Source organism: Zootermopsis nevadensis, unplaced genomic scaffold, assembly GCF_977971745.1.
Source record: "Zootermopsis nevadensis isolate Lab colony 2312 unplaced genomic scaffold, Znev_1.0 Znev_ptg000003l, whole genome shotgun sequence".
NCBI lineage: Eukaryota > Metazoa > Arthropoda > Insecta > Blattodea > Termopsidae > Zootermopsis > Zootermopsis nevadensis.
The window spans coordinates 16,752,629-16,774,210 of NW_028259135.1; the positions used below are offsets into that span (position 1 = coordinate 16,752,629).

At 35.5% G+C, this 21,582-nt stretch overlaps 1 protein-coding gene and 1 long non-coding RNA gene across 11 annotated transcripts in view; both read left to right on the top strand.

Moving 5' to 3' along the window:
* Positions 1-18,428, top strand: part of wge (BAH domain and coiled-coil containing protein winged eye) — a 281,527-nt gene extending 263,099 nt beyond the window's left edge. For 8 of the 10 annotated variants that reach the window (XM_087359141.1, XM_087359113.1, XM_087359124.1 and 5 more), the window contains 13 exons: positions 216-281; positions 1,043-1,137; positions 1,773-2,519; positions 2,862-3,315; positions 3,943-4,130; positions 4,970-5,198; positions 6,188-6,354; positions 7,711-7,944; positions 8,391-8,679; positions 9,120-9,448; positions 10,431-10,628; positions 10,861-11,025; positions 11,927-18,428. In XM_087359141.1, coding sequence (XP_087215267.1) covers positions 216-281; positions 1,043-1,137; positions 1,773-2,519; positions 2,862-3,315; positions 3,943-4,130; positions 4,970-5,198; positions 6,188-6,354; positions 7,711-7,944; positions 8,391-8,679; positions 9,120-9,448; positions 10,431-10,628; positions 10,861-11,025; positions 11,927-12,139 — 3,374 coding nt within the window. In that variant the 3' untranslated portion in view covers positions 12,140-18,428. The remainder of the gene's footprint in view (positions 1-215; positions 282-1,042; positions 1,138-1,772; positions 2,520-2,861; positions 3,316-3,942; positions 4,131-4,969; positions 5,199-6,187; positions 6,355-7,710; positions 7,945-8,390; positions 8,680-9,119; positions 9,449-10,430; positions 10,629-10,860; positions 11,026-11,926) is intronic. The other 2 variants (XM_087359128.1, XM_087359125.1) reach the window with 2 other exon arrangements.
* A 396-nt stretch (positions 18,429-18,824) lies between these two features.
* Positions 18,825-21,582, top strand: part of LOC147875010 (uncharacterized) — a 69,612-nt gene continuing 66,854 nt past the window's right edge. Inside the window, exon 1 of the long non-coding RNA XR_015538061.1 lies at positions 18,825-20,748. This is a non-coding gene — a long non-coding RNA (uncharacterized LOC147875010). The remainder of the gene's footprint in view (positions 20,749-21,582) is intronic.

Below are 21,582 nucleotides of genomic sequence, written 5' to 3' on the forward strand. Positions count from 1 at the left end.
ATGGGAGGTTAATATTAAAATAGTTTTTAGAGAAATGTGATGTGAAAGTGTATGTTGGATTAAGCTGGTTCAGTACAGGGTAAGATGGTGGACTTCTGTGAACATGTCTAAATTTTCTAATTTAATAATAACATGGTTTTACTTAAGTGTTGCCATCCATCAAGATGGCGACAGAGTTGAACATATTGAGACGTAGGGCAACTGCTTGTTTCCAGCCTTGTCCACCCCAACCGGCCACACATTTGGCTGGAAACCCCCAGCACACCTCACCCTCATGTCAGGTGAGTCTACCAAATTGCATGAATGGCAACATACTTCGTCTTGCTCATTGTACACAAGTGTTTGTATATTTTTAGCATGAAAGAGTATTGACCCATTGTGAATATTTACTTTGATTTGTGTTATAATTATTTCAAGACTGCGTTGTGATGGGCTGCAGTTCATGAAGAAGTGCTTCACAATTTTATATTTATTTATGTCTGAGAAAACATTATTGAATAAAATTGGAAAAATACTTGTATAATGCCAGCATATTCTGTTCTCAGATACTTTCAGTAAAAACACACAAACCGTATATTCAAAGCCATTTTCTGTGACTTTCATGATTTTGATTTTATAATTAAGCATTATTTCAGGTTTAATTTGTGTTGGATTTTCAAGGAATTGCTGAGTATTAACTGAAGTGCTTCAGATATCATTTCACTTTAAAGTACAGCGGTAATTCAGAAGATGCATGAAGTGCTTTTTACAGTTCAAATTTATTTCCACACACATATTTTGTGTGTACTTTTGTCCTAAATTTACATGTTATATCTACTGGGTTACAGTTGTTATGACAGTAAAGCCATTTATAACATAACCCACATTTCATATTAAATAAGTTTGAATAATCTTTAAACATACTTCAAATGAGTAGCACTGTATTTATGACATGTAATTAAGAATGACAGTGCTCTGTTGTTTTTTAATTTCATTAAATGAGATTGGAATACTGAAAATATTTATTTCAATATTAAGAATGTTATGTTGTGTTTTATTTTAGGGGAGAGTGATTCTTTATTCTGGTTCAAAACTGCTTCAAGCAAATCAAGTGTTTCCAAATCTCAGCAACAGGAACAAAGTTCTCCATCACTAGAGGTATGAGAATCATAAATATAGACTCCATCTCTAGACTTCGTGTTCAATAGGCATGTATTTAACTAATTATCAAATTTGACAAAACTTGCTTTGCCTCCTGCTGGAGGGATTTCTTTTGTTAGTAATATGGCAATGAAATTGTATACATTATTACCAATATTTCTAAGACACTGAAAATAACCAAGACTGACTTTGTTATAATTCATCCCGTTTCACTAACTTTTAGGTTATAATAGGCAAACTGAGAGAATAAATTTGCTGCTTTATCACCAGTTTGGTATGTTTCACCATGTACATGCATTCACACAAAAGTTTAGAATAATTTTTTTTCTCTGTGCCAGATTTTGAAACTTAATCAAGATAGAAATTTTATATTAAATGGCAGGGTTTGTGTTTACTTGGACATTTTATAATGGTAGAATAATTTTAATATTGAATGATTGTTAATGACATTGCATTCATAGCCCAGTTTAATGTTTGAACTGGGGTTCTTGAAATATGAAACTGTTTAAAACTCAGAATTGTTATATTTGATAGCATGTCACACCCCTTCTGGAATATAATATAAACCTGAGGAGTTCCTTGTTCTTTTTACCTCACTAATAAGACTTTCTGTGTTTTATTCTATCTCATAGATCTCGGAAGACCACAAGCCAAAGCTTTCTCTGTCCCCACCACCTCTGTCACCCTCTCTACCCCCGTGTCTCTCTTCATCATCATCGACTTCTTCAACGTCGTCGTCATCAAAAAAGCGGAAAGTGGGCCGGCCAAAGAAACATTTCTCTGTGACAGGTCGAGAAATAGCAACTGAGACAATAGTTGCAAAGAAACCCAAGTCAAAGAGCAGTCTAGTCGGACTGTTACTATCCAAGTCTCGGCATGCCAAACCTCTCCACATCAAACCTGCTCATTCTGTATCGCATAAACCCCTCACAAATTCTCATGTTGATAGTTCTGTTCCATCTTACGGTAGCAGAGTTGTTACATCTCATAAATCGAATGGCAGTTCTTCAGATGGCACAAATTTGTACAACAAACCACTCATAAATTCTAGTAGAAATAATGCCAACAATTACTTGGAGAGTGGAAGCAACTCTGTTAAGATTAATGGTTTTACTAAGATTGGTGGTAGAAAAGGGTGTGAGAGTAGTGGCGTTGTGAACAAGAGAAATGGAACATGTCTGGCATTGTCAGAGAGGAAACCTAATAAGATTCGTCCAAAACTGAAGGCAGAGGCTAAAGTGAAGACATGGTCATGGTGTGAGGATGAAGATACAGTGCCGATGGAATGGTCTGGCAGCAAGGTGAAAGCTGTGGAACCTGCTGTCACATCTGCTGCTGTTCTGAGCCAGACATGTTGGGCAAAGAAATCAGAAGTCAAGGTGAGAGTAGAATGGATAACACAATTTGAATGTGATGTCAGTGATCTAGTTTTATTTTTCTTAGAATTAAATCTGAAGTTTTGCGATGATGGTGTATTATTAAAATAACAAAATTTATGGGCCTTATCCATTATCTTAATTGAAGTAAGACAATATTTTGGAGACTGGAGGCTGGAGTCTGTCTCTGCTGGGCCCAATCAATCGTGCTATTTCCAACAGAGTGGGTGTTATTGTTAGAGTTATGTTGTATAGATTCTGTGAATTATGTAATAAAAGTGTAGAAGCGAAAATAAGTAGTCATGTAAATGACAGATTGTGATTAACATATGCTTTTAACTTCAGATGGAGAAACCTATGGCAAAAGTTACCACAACATCGGCATCAGAAGTCGTTGCTCGATCAAGGAAACGAAAGTGTAGCAGCAATAGCAGTGATTCAAAGTCTGTGATAACAGCAGTAACTTCTGCAGCAACAGCAACCACCATTAGCACAAATTTCACTACAGCCACCATCACCACTACCACTGCAACCACAACCACAATCACAACCACAACAACAACAACAGCAGCAACAGCGGCAGCTCCTGCTAGTAAACCTTCCAGAAAGGGAAAATCTGTTCGGGAGAAACGTGCCAAGCACTCATGTGATGGTTCTTCCCCCACCAAGAGACAGAAGAGGAGTAGTCCAACCTCTGGACAAGGGACGGCAAGCAGTGAGAGTGAGGACATCCCCCTGAGCATCCTTAGCAAACAGACTGCAGCTGCTGCTGTGGCAGCAGTGTCTGCGCTGCCCACTGGTGAGAAACACCACTGAGTTACTGAAGAATTTCAGGAAATCTGTTTAGTTGAGTGTATGTTAAAGGGACATTTTAAAACAGAATTCTCTAAATGTCTGTCACAATGGTTGATTCATTCCACCAATATTATTTAGCACATTGGCTGAGGATCGATTCAGTGATCTATAGCAGTGGTATTCAACCTGGGGTACGCGAAGACATCGTAGGGGGTACGTGAAATTTAAAAAGAATATGATAAACACTGAATAATCAGTAATGTAATTTATTTAATTTATTTTAGATGTAGATTGTATACTATGTATAACTTGAATTATACACCAACAACTTTGGGGGTGCTAGGTACAATGTAGATTCCCACAGAGTAGGTGGCAAATTAAATTTAATGGTGCTGGTTGGAGGCTGCCCTCTATTATGCTTCCAAAAATTCCCATCCTCTGCTCATTCACCCTGAAGATGGTAACTGCATTGTTTCCTGAAGGATTGGATAATTCTCAACATTCGATGTTGCTTATATGCAAAAGCTGAAGTCGTGCGTTGATCTCTGTGAAAAGCGTAGGGCAGTAGTCTATTAAATGTGGTAGAATAGTTTAGCAGAGTGCTTACATTTGACAAATTGTTCTTTGGCAGCTCCCTGCCAGCTGACACAAGTGCACCTGAACACTGAGAAGCAACGTGCACTCACTGTGGTGGGTGGGCTCTTTTATGCTGGAACTATCTCTGCAATTCAGGCACCAGATATATATGGGATCACTCTTGATGGGGAGAGAGGCAGTCGGCCTCATATTTACTCACGTGAAGGAATTCTTCAGGATGCTGTAAGTTTTATAAACATAATATTGTGCTGCATAAAGAAATATTTTCTATATGGCAAGGATGGAATGGTTAGAAAATATTTTTAAAATCATTTGTGTAAAAACAAGTCACATTTTCTGTTTACATTTGAGTTGAGGTTTCAATAGAGAGAAAGGTTATAAAATTATAATAGTAGTTTATTACTCTAAAGAGAGAATTATTTTTTGGTTATTATTAGCTGTCTGAATAAAGATGAAAAGTTGCATGCCATTTTGGAAGCCAGCTGTGTCCTTTTTCTTATGTTAAAAAATAAATAAAGGGAAGAAAAGGTAGCTTTTCTTTGGGACCTTCCACTCTCTTTGATTCAGACAATATATCTGTGTTTAAAGAAAGTTCTGTTGTTAGTAGAAGTAAGGTTATGGATTCACACAGTTTCTATCTGGATAGAAGAAAGAACTTGTTAGTTAGTTAGTTAGTTAGTTATAGGCACAAAAATAAGTGTAGGTTTGTTTCAAAAATGCAACATTTAGTTTACATTACATAAGGTATATGTAAACTTGATTATAAGGAGAATGTCTTTGTATAGAGCATTATGGGAGAATGAATTCATTATGGATATCTGCATCCATTATTGACATTCAGTATCAGAATAGCGAGGTGGAGGAAAACCATAGATTATCCTTACGTTCCAGCTTTGCTATAAAGTTGGTGTTGACATGTGCATAATTTAAGGTACATGTCACTTGAGTCACATTATTTAACTTTTCTGTGTACTTATTGATAATTTCTAAATGAATTTCATTTTCTAGTTTTTAAAATTGAAAAACATGAATCTAAACAGTGGGAATGATTGGCTTTCCAGATACTGGAAGTTCGACCAAGTAATATTAGTGACCTGACACCTGGAACAAGAGTGTGTGCCTACTGGAGTCAGCAGTACAGGTGCCTTTACCCTGGAACAGTGGCACAACCATCATCACCGGACCCAGAACTTGATCTGCATTTTGTTAATGTTGAATTTGATGATGGAGATAGTGGTCGCATAAACTTGGATGACATCCGACTTTTGCCCAAAGATTACCCCATTATTGGTAGGTTTCTTAATCGTGGACTTCATGCTTCATCTTAACCTGATCTGTCGGATAGTCACTACATGCAAGTGCCAGTATTACCACTACTGTCAAGTAACAAAACATTTGTTCATTGACAGAAGCTTGAGATAGGGGATTAATTTTTTTTAGTTTGGAGCGTACATGTTCATTCTACAGCCGACATTGTTCAGCCAAGTCACAGTAGGCAGTGTGTATGACCTTGTCAGTTTGAGTATGATGATTTATTGATTTAGTGACTACATCTAATGACAAAATTTCAGAGGCTGTATAATTTCAGATGACTTGGGAACATGATAATGAACAATGAGTAGTTAGAATTTGGAAGGAAGTGGTATTGGCCTATCCATCTGTCATCCTAGAGAGACTGAGGAAACTGCATTGAAGACAGACAGTGATGCACTTGAGATCTGAATGAAATATTAGTTTGGATCATTTGCCATTACACCAAAATGCATGGTGTCTTGTAATTCATGAGTGCTGACCTGAATACACAAACTATTAAGGAGCCGTTAAGATCAAAGATAGACAAGGTTATAAAAAGAGGGGGAATACAAAGATAATTTCATCTTTGTGTAATGTCTCAATCTAGGGACCACTAGAAAATTCTGGCGTAGAATAGTGAACATGTTGAACTGCAGTGTCCATAAAAACAAGAGATATCTGTATAACTGGTAGATTTTATTCAAATATATGCAGTGCAGAGCCATGGGAATACGAGGTACATGGAGAACCTTGGTTGTTAGACAATCCACTTAAGGTGGAAACTTCTCAGGAGGAGGCAAAGGAAGAAGAAGATGATAAAGTTCAATAATTGCTTAAAAAATCCTTGCACCGTTTATGTAGCAAGTCAGTTTGTCTTTTAGTCATTTGATTAGGTAGTCAGCCAGATAGTTATTAAGTAAATCAGTAGATTATTCAGTCAGAGTTGAGAAAGAACACTGAAACTGTTATCCATTCTTTGATTCCAGAATATGATCCAGAACCGTCATGGATGTTGGGGAAGCGTCGGCGAAGAAACTCTGGCGCCAGCTGTGAGAGTCATTCAAAAGATCGGAGAGCCAGTGCTGAAGCAGCAAATACCAATAACAACAACAACAACAATAATGTAAAGCGTGGAGCAGCTACACAGAAACAGGTGTGTTTGTTAGGTTATCTGTCTGGAAAGTAACTTACTGGCAAACTCTGAAACTTTCAGATTTCCCATAAATTTTAGACTGGTGATTCTCAAACTTTTTCTCAATGCACATATAGCTTCTATATTGTCAAGTTTAATGGCCCACTTTGCAGAATACTTTGTATAGTTGTCACAAATTATTAAAGCATAGAGGAAACTTGCAAAGACGTCTGGTGCGATGCAGTAGCACAAAGTTTTACCATGATTTTGCGTCATGTATTTAATAAAGTGTAGATTTGTACACAAATGTGTTTACATTTTAATTTCTGATTTAATTTTAAATCATGTGAAACTGTCAAAATGCATTATTTTAAAAGGGACCATGTGCATGTAATATCAGCTTATGATGTAATGTGAAATGTATGGAGATTAAGTGACAAATGATGTTTGTTAGGGGAAAACTAGTAAAAGTAGTGTCACATGATTCAGGCTCTGAGCAAGCATTTGTAACATGACCTTCCACTTTCTGCAGAAAACAGAGACAATGCAACTTATGTGGCATGGACAGTGATCCAGTGGCTGAATTTAGTGCTCCTTTCTGTGCACAAATAATTCATGCACAGACAATTATTGCCCACTGTATCTTATCTTATTCATACAAAAGAATGCACATTACCCATTGCATAACAGGCTGTGTAGGCTTCAGAGGTATTATGAATGCAGTGGCAAAGAGAAAAGTCTGTGTCCCTGCTTGGAGTTTGGCAGTGGTCAGGCAATCACTTTCACTGATGCTGTTCTGGTTCATTTTACAATAAAGTTTTTTTTTCAAATCCACATTTATCCTTTAATTGTGTGAATTAAGCCCTATAGCTGAAGTAAATTTTTGGCGCAGTATTGTCTGGTGATAGTGTCTATCATAGAGTATTCTATAATAGAGGAATCTGTAATCTGCAGATACAAAGTACAGCATTCTTGTTAATAAATCAGTATTAGTACAAATCATAAATCAGTTTATCATTCTGACTCCTAACTTCTGTTCATAAGTTCTTCACCTTATGATATCTGTTTGGATATAAAAGATAAGAATTTATATGAATTATTTGCACAAAGTGTACAAAATACATTTGTAAAGGAGAGATTTTGTTTATATACACTGCAATGCACAGTCAATAAAAGTTAATAAAATAAGAGGAAAAATAATATTTTCTTACTCTGGACAGTATATCAGTAATATGATTAACTTTGCAGCATTGGATTTGTTTCCGCAGTATATAAACATTAAGGCCAGTGAGGCATGCAATGTTACAAATAATGCATTTGGAAAGTATTTGCACCCCAAACTGGACTCTGTCTCACTACATGCACTTGTATGTATAGGTCCCTCAAACTAAAGAATCTCCATCAGCTGCTGATAGAAACACTGCAGAGAGTTCTGAGAGAAAGCAGCAGGTGCCAGCAAGGCCTAATTCTAAAACTGGCTCAACATCCAGAAGCAACAGCAGGGTGTCTTGCACAACACGGCCAGTGAGTACTACAAAAACAAGTACTTTCAGCCCTACAGTTGAGACTCTCAGAATTCCGACAGACAGTGATGCAGCAGGAAAGACTGAGGTAAGTAAATATGTTTGTTATATCCTGCCTGTACAGAGTAAAATTTTCTCTTTCTGTAAATGATTTTCCAAAAATACTAGAAAACCCATAATTTATTAACTTATTGATCAGGATTGTCAAGAAGCTGATAATGGCTCAGACAATAAGATTCTATCACATTTATTGCAACCAGAAGTCACATTTTGCTTGGTCTTTATGTAAAATGCAGTTTTAACCAAAACTGGTATGTGTCGACAAATTTTAGTTGTATTAAATGTCATGAAAATCCATTCAGCTCTTTTATGGTTCTTACATGTGGACAAATGGACAGACATATTGACAGGTTGAAGCTAATAGGTGCACTTTCAACTTTTAATTGTGAATGAACCTATAAATTAATCATGAATGAATCTGTAAAAGAAGTATGTCACTTGGAACTCTTCCATTTGGATATGATCATGTTTCAGGTGAGTGATCGAAGTAGTATCAATGGTAGTGGCCGTGAGCGGAAACGTCTGAAGAAGAGGAGACGGGAGAAACTGAAGCGTCTGTTGGCTTCTGTAACAGGCGAGAGCATTCTCACAGTTGGGCTGAAGAAGCATAGGAGAAAACATCGATGTAGTGGTGGAGAGGAGCACTGCAGACACAAGCGGCACCATAAGCGACATCGGAAACACCGCCATCGAAATCACAACAGTAATCACACCAAAGACTCCAGCTCTGGCTCTTCCTCAGCTGAATCAGGCTCAAGACCAGGTATGTATTTACAGTGATGCATGCTCTCCACCCTGTTGTGCTTCACTATTAATTATACATTGTATCAACTTTACTTTTTTGTGCATAATTAAAAGAAGTGCTGTAATTGAAAGAAAGAATGGGATGTTTGTGGGAATTTAAATGTTTGTGTCCCTAATACATATCTGTTTTTATAAGTTGCTGTACTTATTGGTTATGCAAAAGTTGAGTGGGTCACTTATAAATTCATTTTAATGAAATGCCAATCACAGTCATGCCCAAATCCAGACTGGCTTCTCTAGCCACAGAGTAATTGACACTGCATTCAGTAGATGTAAGCAGCAGGCAGGAATCTTCTTTTTAATGCTACCTTTATAGGTTCATTTGCCTGTTATTTTTGATAATTACTATTGCCACTTTGTCATGTGTTGTAAATAATTAGAGTGAATCCTGTGCTGTAGGTGTTGCTGATGGTGATGCCCTGTCAAGACTGTCTCCAGTACTGGAGCAGCTTGACATTTTGGAAATCCAGCAGACAGCAATAAGACATCTGACCACGGAACAGGAAGCTGCAGTAGACGCAAGTGTCACGACTCAATCCCCAGAAACAGTGACAACAGCACAAGCAGCAACAGCAAACACAATCCAGTCAACAGCAACTGCAACAGATGCTGATGACTCTGACAGTGAAACTGAACATGAACAAGAAGTGGCAGCTGATACAACAGCAGATCCACCAAAACCAGCAGACAATTCTGTCATTTCTACAGCAGACAGCAAGAAAGTGAAGGTGAGTTTGTTGTTGGTAACAGAGAGAGAAACTTATAGAACTGATTGAATTAAATTAAATCCGTGGCGTAACAACTCCAGAGAGCCAAAGCCGACTAGCTTGACTGCTGGCCTCACGTTCACATGCCTAAGCAGAGGTGAACGATCATCCAACCAGATATAGGGTGACGTGTGGTCAGCACGACGAATCCCCAGCCATTGATAGTTTTCCTGATCGGATTACGCTACCCATTGTAGCTCCCCAATTACCTCACGATGCTGGGGTTGGCATCGGTCCCATACACCGGTCGAAAGCTCGTGCGAAAATTTCTTCTCCCCCGAGACTCGAACCAACGCGCATTCCGTATTGCCGGTCCGAAGCATGATGCCTCAGACCGCGCGGCTACGGCGCGGGACATAGAACTGATAGTTAAGGAAAAGTGTACTTAGAAAATTAGAAAATGTTGAAATTGTAGGGCTAGTGGTTCATTCAAAATAAATGTTACAAAGTGCACACTTTTTTCATAAGAAACCTTTGCTTTTAGCAGAGTAAGGTAGTGGGTGAAAAATGCATAGCAAGGAAAACAGGATAGTATTTACTAGAACACCAGTTAAGTATAATTCCTGCAACAGAAGGTCCCAGAGTGCGGTTGATCGTTGGGCTTCATTTAGGTAGTGCAAGGAGCACCAGGGATTTTAAAAGATTATGAAATAAAATTAATGAAATTATATAAACAACACATACGTTCTGCGATACATCCGGAACAAATTAAGTGTATTGCACTAACTTCTTTATTCTTATGTTTAGTCTGTAGCGTATTACAATTGTTGAATAACAGGCAGAAAAATTAATTGGTCCAGTAAGGTCCTCAGAAATTTTGAGGGCATAAAAAAATGCTTTTCTACCGAAGATGTTTTGCTTGTGTGACTTGAATGCATTTTTGTCTAGTATCCTTTGTCTGCACTGCCACATATTTGTGATTACTCTCTTTATTTTTATACAGAAAGTAAAAGAAGTTGTCAAACCAAAGAAGGGGCGGGACAGGCAGCCTTCAGTAGAGAGCCGAAGTAAAATGGCAGCGTTTCTGCCAGCTCGACAGCTTTGGGGCTGGTCAGGACGGGGATTTAAACGGCCAGGGGCAAAGGGACGGGGTAAAAAGGAATTCTATAAAGCCATTCAACGTGGCAAGGAGACTATTAGGGTGAGTAGTAACTTGTACATGTATATTAAGTACATTGTAGTTGAAAATTAGTTTGTCTGTATTCTGTGAATGGACCAATTATTCCTTGTAGTTGTAAGTGCAGTTATTTCAGTAACTTTTGTTTTGCTTAGTAATGTTTTAGTGTACTTATACTGACTTTTGAACAAGTATCAGTGAAACTATCATTATATAGTTGTATATATATTTTTTATATTTTATTTATGCTGTACAGGTGGGCGATTGTGCTGTTTTCTTGTCGACTGGACGACCTGATCGACCGTACATCGGTCGCATTGAGTCCATGTGGGAATCTTGGGGTACTAACATGGTGGTTCGTGTCAAATGGTTTTACCATCCAGAGGAGACTAATGGCTGCCCTGCACAACTGCAGTACCCGGTAAGTCATTTCATCTGATTGTTCCATGTTTGTCCATAAATATACCGTGCTTTTCTCAAATACCACACAAACTTTTCTTTCTAATGACCAAACGTTGGGGCATGTAGCTTTGTTATGATGAGATCAGCAACATTATTCATTCAAAGTGCTGTCTTTAATAACATACTCTTTGTTCACGTACTCAGTTTATAGTAATTTGTGAGATACTGTACACATGCTGTGCTAAACAGAGCACCAAAGGCATAAGTTATGATATGTCGCTGTTAAAGATGAAAATTGTATGAGAGACTGCGGAATAATAGAATTAGAAATAGTTTCCATACCTTTGTACTAATTATTCAGAATTTTATATTAAATTTAACATTGGATATATATAATTAATTCTACTACTGTATTACACAAAATACAGCAATATGGAATTGTAAGATATAACTAATATGAGTTGTAGCTGATGGTTATTTCAGTATTAATTTTAAAGAAAGAATTTATGAAGATGGCTGTCTTCTGGGCTGTTGCACCATGTAATGACTTCTACCAGACTACACAGCACGACGATGCAGAAGACAGCCATCTTCAGACTCACTGCCATGAAAACCTCAAAAGAGTTTATGCTGCAATACAGCAGTAGTCACAGGGCTTCGAATCTTCCTATACTCAGGTACTTATCTTCATCTTTGGTATCATCATTGATCTTGGATAAGAGCTAGGAGAATTTACATATATGAGCACCAATGAAAGCTGTCAAATACAGTTGTATTTCATAGTTCTTGTATGTGTTTAAGTAATAGCAATAATAGAATAGTTACAGAAAGTATGAAAGTTACTTTATATAAGATTTTCAGTGAAAATATATGGTAACAAGAAACCAAATATTCTAATATGCTAATTGTTTTATACCTAGGGGGCACTCTTTGAGTCTCCACATGTTGATGAAAATGATGTGCAAACGATCTCCCACAAATGTGAAGTACTACCGCTGGAGGGGTACACAGGTCGACTGGGTTCTGAACCACAGCGTTACTCAACAGTGTATGACAACAATGACATCTACTATCTCGCTGGATACTATGATCCTACAACCAGTCAACTGACTATTGAACCAGGCGTTGTTTAAATTTACAACTGTCTCAAATGATGCACACATTTGTAACATACTGTTAGAAATAAAATTGATCCAGTTCATCTTCCCAAACAGATCATGGACAGTACTTTGAAATAGATCTTGGTTAACTCTCACGATTCATGATAATCTTCTCATTTAATTCGGTGAAATGTGACTTCCGCAATTGAAACAGCACCAACAGTAACCAAAACGTTAATCAATTGACCAGCCATATTTTAAATCTCAATTCACTCATCTGTGTTTCATTCTGCCTGAAGCACACACTCTGTTCAGTAGCATTATGTGTGCCTAATATTGTTACAGCATTTGATGCTGGATTCTGTAATAATTTTGCCTTCATATAACAACTACTGTTATGATTTTATTAATGATGATAATTTAGGATTATGTGCGAATAATAATTTTCTTCACAATAATTCATGTATTGTTAGAGTCAGTTTTGTACTACAGCCCAAATAAATGTTTGGTGTTGTATTTAGCCTCAGGATAACAATATTCAACTTTAAATTTTGTTTTATTTTAATATCTGAATTTTTAATAAAATTTACAATGAAAAGAATCTGACTCTTTCAAATTAAAGCCTTTGAGCCAGAATATTCATATAATATCTTGAAATTCATGAAATTGCTTTGTAGTCAGGTAATTCTGTATTTGCCTTGCGGGGGCACTCTGGTTCTGTTGCCATCAGGAGCAGGTATTTGAATCATAACCTAGAAGCTGACTTCTTACGTTCGTTCATGAACACGAAATATTAAAATTTATATATATATACTTATTTGAAAAACTGCATGACTTGAGTTGTTTGTTGCGTGAAATGTAAATTAACACAGTCATTGTAATACCTGCTTCCATACTGGTGTTCTGTCCAGCCTACCATATCTGACTCTGGTAATACAGCAGTATGCTTTAAGCACTTTGAGCTTGTACTTTTATCTTCTGTTGCCGTATGGTGTATGCACCTACCTTAAATGATTTCTTGAATAATTGATTAATCTGTCACCATTCATTTCTTTATCATGTAATAGTGCAGAAGTTGGTGTTCTTCTAAGAGTGGCCGAGTTGAAGGGTTAGTTGGAAAGCAAAGTACCTGTTAGTGAATATATTATGAAACAGCTTCTGCTTCCAAACTTCTTTGTGTTTCTAACAGGATGTGTGTACACCTCTATTAAATTTAATATTACAATGAATTGTTACTAAATTAAATAATAAACACATACAAATATATGACAAGAGAGACATGGGAAAGAATGATAGTTCCATTGAAATGCCATGAAGTAAAATGAGGTTTTCTCATGTATCAAGTGGACATTCAGTTATTTGGGGAATTAGGTTGTGTATATAGTGACAGTTCTCGGCTATGGTTTTAAACTTTTGGTTTGCTTTCATTAGTATGTATGCCCTATCAAAAACTTGGTATATTTATGACTATTATGTTTTAATCTTTGCAGAGAGAGAGAGAGAGTGAGTGAGTGAGAGTTACATATGCATATGCTAATGCTATTAAAAAACACACATACTTCAATTCCCCAATTATGCCTGTGTTTAAATAATGAAATCGTTCCAGTACTGCAGTACCAGAAGTACGGAGTGCATCACCATATCTCGTTAGTGACAGTATTGGAATGTCCTGGAACTTCATTGCTCTTCTGTTCTATTGTTCAGGATATTATATTGAATTCTAATATGACATCCACATTTTGATGCTTATCCTTTTGCAGTCTCTTGTTAATACACCACACTGATTGGTACACCACATAAAAATTATAAGCTGGCTCATAATTTCATTTTGTGGTATTTTCTAACAAGCTTATAAGGATTATTCAGTTTACTATAGTAAATGTATACTTTCAGATGCAAAGTTTATTTTTCAATAAATATACCACATTATTTTGATGGGTATTTAATAATCTTAATTACATATTGACAAAATGCACAACCATATTTCTCCAACTAAATTTGTATCTGTCCAGAAGAGAAGAATATGTATGATGACTGGATCTTCACCCATAATTTATGTAGAGATGCTTAGAGCCTTTGAAAAACTTATGAAAAAAGTATTTATCCAAATAGTACAGTATTTCTTGTATGTTATGGCTTCATTTGTTTGTTATATTAAATGAGAATGAGTTATGATATTGAAATAATTATGATCAAACTAAGGTAAAGGGATCTATACAGAAGAGTTACATGAAATAGAAATATAACATGTTTTTGTAACATCCCTGTGCAATTTGGTTATTGTTTTATGTATTATTTTATCAGAAATGAACACTTAAAATATTTTAGTGTTACTTCATTATTAGAGATTTTGTATGTTTGGATAAATATTAGTGATACTTAACAATTCAAAATGGAATGATGTTTTATTTAGTGGATACTTGTTTGCCACGAGCAGTATGCATGTAGTACAGACATGCAACTTTTCCCACCAGAAAAATACAGTTGGTTTTACAAAGCAACTTTAATTGTAAATGCACTAACTTAATATCAGAATATTTTGAGCCTAGTGATTTCTACAGGGCTTGTTTATTGCAATCAATTTTTTATAGTGGGTGTTTTGTGGGTTTGTTAGAATACCAAAATGGTATGGTTAGTTGTAGAAAAGTCTTTTGAAGATTAATTTTAATTTATTTTTCCCCACCTTTCCTTCTTAATACATATATAAGTATAAACTGTTATGCTACAGTAAATGAATAATTTTTATTGTAAAGATCACACATTCATACTTAGTATATACATAGTATATACTATGTATGTTCTTCTAAGAATAGATCATAACCTTAATTATTTTATCTATTTTATGCTCCTTAAGAAAACAAATATATTCAGTGTATAAAAATGTTTTTATACATTCTTTTCTATAATAGGGTGTATTTATAATTCCAAATTTTACAACTATAGAACAATTCTGCATGCAGCAACATTTTGATATATACATGAGAATTACAGCATAGGGCACAGTGCTGTAGCACATCAAATGAGAAATGTTATATATGGAATGCTGTGATCCTTGGTCTTACTTTTCTAAATATCACATTTTGCAGTATAAAAATTAATTACATTAAACCTGTGCAATGTTAATGTCTCAAAATTACTATTGATTTTATTATAATTGTTACTTATATGCAAAAAATAAAAGCAGAATTTTGTCTTTTATTCATCATGCAGGATTTGGAATGAATGAATTTATTATATTTTAGATTCTATTCTATAATTCTGTCACCGTAACTGATACCAGGTATTTGTATTTCATCATATTGTATACCCAGTGTGTTGGTATGTTTTAATATCTCATGATAATTATTGGTAAGATGTTTTCAGGTTGTTATGTCACGTCAGATGAAGTTCTTTCCCATTTTTAAAGAAGATGGTGTTTTCTTTATCGAAAATAGAAGTATCTGCGCAGAGATGTTACTTGCTGCAAAAGACTGGGTGACATAAAGAACAAAATGGTAGAATATTAGACATTTGTTAGAAATATGAATATATATTTATTGAAACCTCTAATTTTTGTACCTTCTGAAGAAAAAAACAAGAAATTTTAGTTTTGTGAACAAAACCATTGGTACGACATACTCATCACTACATGTTTTGGGCTGATGAACTCATCTTCATGTGTTCCTTGTTTATTTTTCATGCAGTAATACATTTTTGCGTATCCTGGATAATGGTTTGCAGCCCTATTTCAGATGCACCACTACCCAGCATATGCAAGTGTGGAAGTGCTTGCGAGTTGAACAAAGAACACCTGAAGATGGGATAATCAACCTAAAATTTAGTGAAGTGTTATTAAGTGTAAGCCATGGAGAAGAATTTTTGTGCTGTATAAAGATAGCAACGATAAACATGTAAAAAGAAGTTTTCTCTGCATCCCAAGAAGAGTTCATTGTGCAAATTTAAATTTTATGAACATGATGGAGGTGGGGGATAAATTTGCCCCCTACTTGAACATTTGTTACATTAAACCAAATATGCGGAATATTAAATATTGCAGTGACATCTCGTATCTGGTATTGATAAACTGTCTGATCCAAATAGAACACAATCTTTAGCTTTCCACTCTAAAGCATGTTTTTTTTTTACATAAACACCATTTCACTGATAATAATTTCCCACAAGTGTTGCAGGAAATGAGAATTTTGAGAAGACTGAGTCATGACATAATAAAATGAAAACTATTCTTCACCAAAGTTTTTACAAACTATTTCTTTCAAATTCTTGTCATGCATTAATCTAAAAATACAAATGTAATGATGTATGCAATGAATAACCTGTAGTTTTTGCAATTTAGGTAGGTCATACTTCTTTTGCTGCTGTCACCTGATGCTACTGTATGCATGTATATATATGTTGCTAGTTATGGGAGGGGGGGACTTGTATATGTCAGTTCAATTTTGCCTGTTGTATTGTAATAACTTGAGAAGTACCTGGTCATTTAACACAGTATGTACAGAGTTTAAATGCTTGTGGATATAAAAACCATTAATTGTGCTAAATACATTTTGCCTTCTTAAAAAAACAAGTTAAAAAAATTAAAAAAAGAGCATGAATCAGTACAACATTTCTATCTGTGCAGAATTTACAGTAATTACACAGGTTAAATACAAAAAAGAGGCATTTTAAGAGCCCCTGAAAATTCCTTTGGGCGAGGTACGGAAAATATGACGCGAGAAATATTGAAGTATGTCGAATCTCAGCTCTGCCTGTTATCTGCTGTGTAGAATAAAAGAGATGGAGGCAAGGAGACGGATTACATTGTCTGGAGAAATCATTTTGGGGTACTAAAGTAAATGTAGCCTATTTACAATGGATATGCCTGGAGAGTACATTAGGTTATTGAATCCGATCCTCAACTTTTTAAAGTTGAATAACAGATATCTAGAATCTCTTGATACACATATTTTATTCTTGTAACTATTTATGATAATGCATTATTGTGTGTTTGCCGTACGTCAGTGTGTCTGGAGGTACTATAACACACATATTATTACATTTATTATGTAACTTCTTCAGCTAGGTAAATAGGAAGCGGATTAGAGACTTCCAATTCACCCATGTATGCAATAAGTGAATGGCTTTTTGAGTTGTTTCAGTGGTTATTTTTATTCAATGTGTATATAGAAAGAGTTTACTTTTGATAAACATACATTGCCTTGTGAAGAAGAAAGTAAGTAGTGGGTACGTACATTGTAGATGGGCTTCATTAATAGTATCACTTTGAACACTGCAGTGACTGGTTTACTTTCTGTCAGAAGTAACCACTTGGTAACAGCTGCTTGTGTAGGAGGACCATATAGGAATATTATGTACCATACATGATACATAATGCAGATATATTTTTTAGTTCAGTTTGACTAACACATTGCTTACTTTTCCATTAGCCGACTCTTTCCCCTCTTCACGTTCTCAAGAATGACTATAGTAGTAGTATGCATGTTGCTTTGTTTCTTTGGAATAGAAACATACGTGGATGTCTGGATGTGTGTGGTACAGAGAAATGTGATATATTGTTTTCTAGAGTTTAAGTATTTTTCTAAATTTACATTTTTAGGTCATCTGTGCTAGTTGATATGACATCTGTACACTGTTCTCTCTAACGGAGACCTAAAGTATCTCCTTTGAAATGTTTTACGCTTTTAGTTTTCTATTTCATAACAAAATCATTCTCCCAAAGCATTTATTGTTCAATGTGGTAGGTTTTATAGATTATTATTATTATTATTATTATATCAAAATACGCTTATATTATAAAAGAGCTGTAGTCTTTATTAGGTGCTGTTAAAGTATTTTTAAATGTGTTTTTTATGATTATTACAATTATAATTATGAAGTGGAATGCTTCAGAGTTAGTGAAGGTATATAAATATGTAATGTCACAATTGCCATGTAAAAAAACAAGGGTGCTATGCGGAGTATTGCAAGAGCTGAGTGAATCAGTTTGTTTTTAAATAAAAAAACAGCAGCCCACGTTGTTGTAAGGGTTAGGAAATCTTTTTTTATATATAAATAGGAACTGTAAAGAAATAATGAAAGATAAGAAAGATAAATTCAATATTGTTAACACTGATCAGCAAATTGAACAGTGCTTTAAAATGAGAAAAGGCTTACAATTGTACTCCGTATTTATGTTCCAAAACAAAGCAGGGTGAAAAAATAAAGATAAGATTAAATGATGAAGTATTCTTACTTGACCTTTTGTACATAACCAAGCTGTATATAGTGAAACTGTAAGAGAATATAAAAAAAAACATGAAAAAAGAATACAGAATTATGGCAATAAGATTTTCTTTTGTTTGTATTTCCTATTAGCAACCTCTGATCCTGTTTCATTATGTGCCCTACAGAATTGTGAGTAGTGATATTCTTACAAAGTCAAGATGAGTTAAATGGTGTTGGACATGTAGCACGTAGTATAAAACCTGATGTGGAAAAAACGTGTGGATGGGGCTACATTTTAATAAGGTAAGGTGTTAAGGAAATTTGTGCTGGTGGTGATCTTTCGAGTGTAATTAACAAAGAGGTTCAACTTGGATGTCTAGAATATCACTGTTTAGTGTCAAAGCCTGGGAAGTTGCTCTGCCAACTATCGGCAGCAGTACATACGCCCAACACGCAACAAAAAATATTCGGAGGTTATTGCATATATTGTATCACTCATGGTTGCTAACAGCTTGTCTACGTTTTGCCTCTATGCTCCTAATTCCTTTATGCCCTGCGAAAACGCAGCTCTAAGCTCGAAGCGGAACTGAGGTTTTCTGAAATGGACCGAATGCCACTATTCTCGAAAGTTTCGATACTCCAGTAAATTACGTCACTGTGCTCGACTACCGCCTTATCTGTAACGAGGTTATTCTTGGCGACAACTTTCGTAAATGATACTGCATCTCTGTTCTCGTTTTATGCCGTTGGTTTGACCCGTTAAAGCCCAATGGCTGCCTGCTTTAAGGGTCAATAACAGTGCATATTTTTCTTATTGGTTTCTTATTACGTGAAGTTCACAGGGATTATTTAATGAGATTTCAGGTTTTCGCGGCGACGAGTATAGAAATAGTTTTAGGGTTGTTTAATTATGTAATCTGTTAGAAGTTACTGACGTTTCAGAGGTGTTTACTGCCTCCATCATCAGGCGCCAGGATTTGTTTTCATGGCGGTCGGTCTTCTGGGTTGTATCGCTGTGTAGTCTGGTAGAAGTTTGCTGATGTTTTAGAGGCCCTTGTCGCCTCCATCATCAGGGCGATGAATGTTCGAACTTAGAATACATCGAACTTATGGGATTGTTTCGTTAAACGGCATTAACCAATTGTCTTTGAAGTTGAGAAGTGATGTGTTTTAGACTAAATTTAAGTAAGACAAGCTTCGGCTTCAGAAGGTTAAAGTAAATCATCAAGTATGCATAGAATATAATTTATTTACACTCCATAGGTCCTTCATACGCCTAAGCCAAGGATGGAGAATATGTCATAATACAAAAACAATACACCAAATTAAATACAAAGTTTCAACAGCTATTTGCAGACATATCTGATATAATACAATAAAGTAATCTTCACCATTATTATATGAATTTATAATAATTGATAATTACGAGTGAGATAAGAGATAGTCTTTCAGTGCTGGCTTAAATACTTTTTATGTTGTGATTTAAACTTGTTATGTTTGGAGGAAGATTATTGAATAATTTAATTCCAGTATAGTAAACTCCTTTTTTGATTTTTGCTGAGGTTACTGTTTGGCACATGAAGGTTATGTCTGCATCTTGTATTTATATTGTGTACATTTCAGTTTGAAAATTTTTCGTGTTGTACACAACAAATGATAATGATGAAAATAAGAATTCACTGCCTATTGAGAGAATGTTAATAATTCCCTACAAGAAGGGTTCCATTAATGTCTGCCATTATTCTAGTAGTTTTTTTGGACATAAAATGTTTTTTTCTGTCTGTTGAATTTATCCAGAATATTTATTCCATATGACATATATTTCTCTCATTTGAGGAATGTGCTTCATTCATGCATTCATATATGTTACATTCCTTGGATCCCTAAGTTAGTCAGATGACAATAGGATGTGGAATAAGTCATAATAATTCAATACAAGTTCCTCTGAAATGTTAGTAAACTTCTACCAGACTGAATGGTACTACAACCAAGAAGAGAGCTATCCTCCTACTTACCACCCTGAGAACCAATTATATATGTAGGAAATATTTATAAAATGTCGCTCTCATGACAATAGTTTTGTGGTGTTCATGTGTAAATTGTTATTGTGATGAAATGTGTATCAGTGAATGGTTGTTTCTCAAGGCATGCTAATAGTATTCCCATGTGATATGCTGGTTTCTCAGACTAAAACCTGTAAGTGTTATTCAGGAAGTGTTACATGTTGCATTGTAATGGACTTTCAGTATGATAATTCTTTGTGATTTGTACTAGTGGATTGTTTTGAAAGTCAAACTGAAAATAGTCTTCATCTATAGGATGAACTTAAGATAAAATGTGTGTTACGTGAATTCCACAAGCTGAACTATGGTGGATATCCTGAAATCTTCTGGGCGATGCATAAGAGCTGTAGGCAGGTATCTTCAGCACCTCTTGCTGTGGTAAGTTATGTTGAAATTTATTCCATTTATAAAATGTATATGCAAGTAGTGAGGTGTGTTGGTAATGTTTATCAAGAAGGTGGTTTATTTGCCAGGAGCAACACTTATAAACTCTTATCTCTCTTTTGTACTTGGAACTCGTATTTGTTATAATTAAGTTTTATATTATAATGTGTGCCAGTCTCTGAGCGTGTGGTCTGAGGTGTGGGCCTTATGTGCTTGGAAACTGGGACCGTGGGTTCCAATCCCACTCAAGGCACGGATGTTTGTCAATGTCTTTCTGTGTTGTGCTGTCTTGTGTACAGGTAGAGGCCTTGTGATGGGCTGATCACTCATCCAAGGAGTCCTACCAAATGTCTAATGTCCAAAAGAGGTGTCCAAGACCCACACTGGATTGTAGAGCCACAGATGATGATGATTATATTGTGTAATTCAGATTTAATAATTTCTTGAATCAGATAAACTATTCATATGTTGTAACAAATACAAATTTGAAGTTTAACATGTCATTTTAAATGGGTGGTATTACATCATAATTTTCTATTTGTACTGAAAATACTGAAACTGGATACTGATTTCAGAAAAAAAAAAGTTGTGTCCAAAACACATGTACAGTCACTAGATATGGGTTTCTCTGTTTGTAAGTACTTTGGCTATGATGCTAGGAAAAAATTAACCCTGATCACATATCTAAGGGCCACTTGCCCATGCCCTCACTATTTCTTCTGCTGCCACTAATTGACAAGGATGGTATTATTGACTGATTGATTTCCAGGTTCAGTTTTTCTGTGCTGTTTTGTCTAACAATTTTATATTTATCTTAGTTACTTGTAG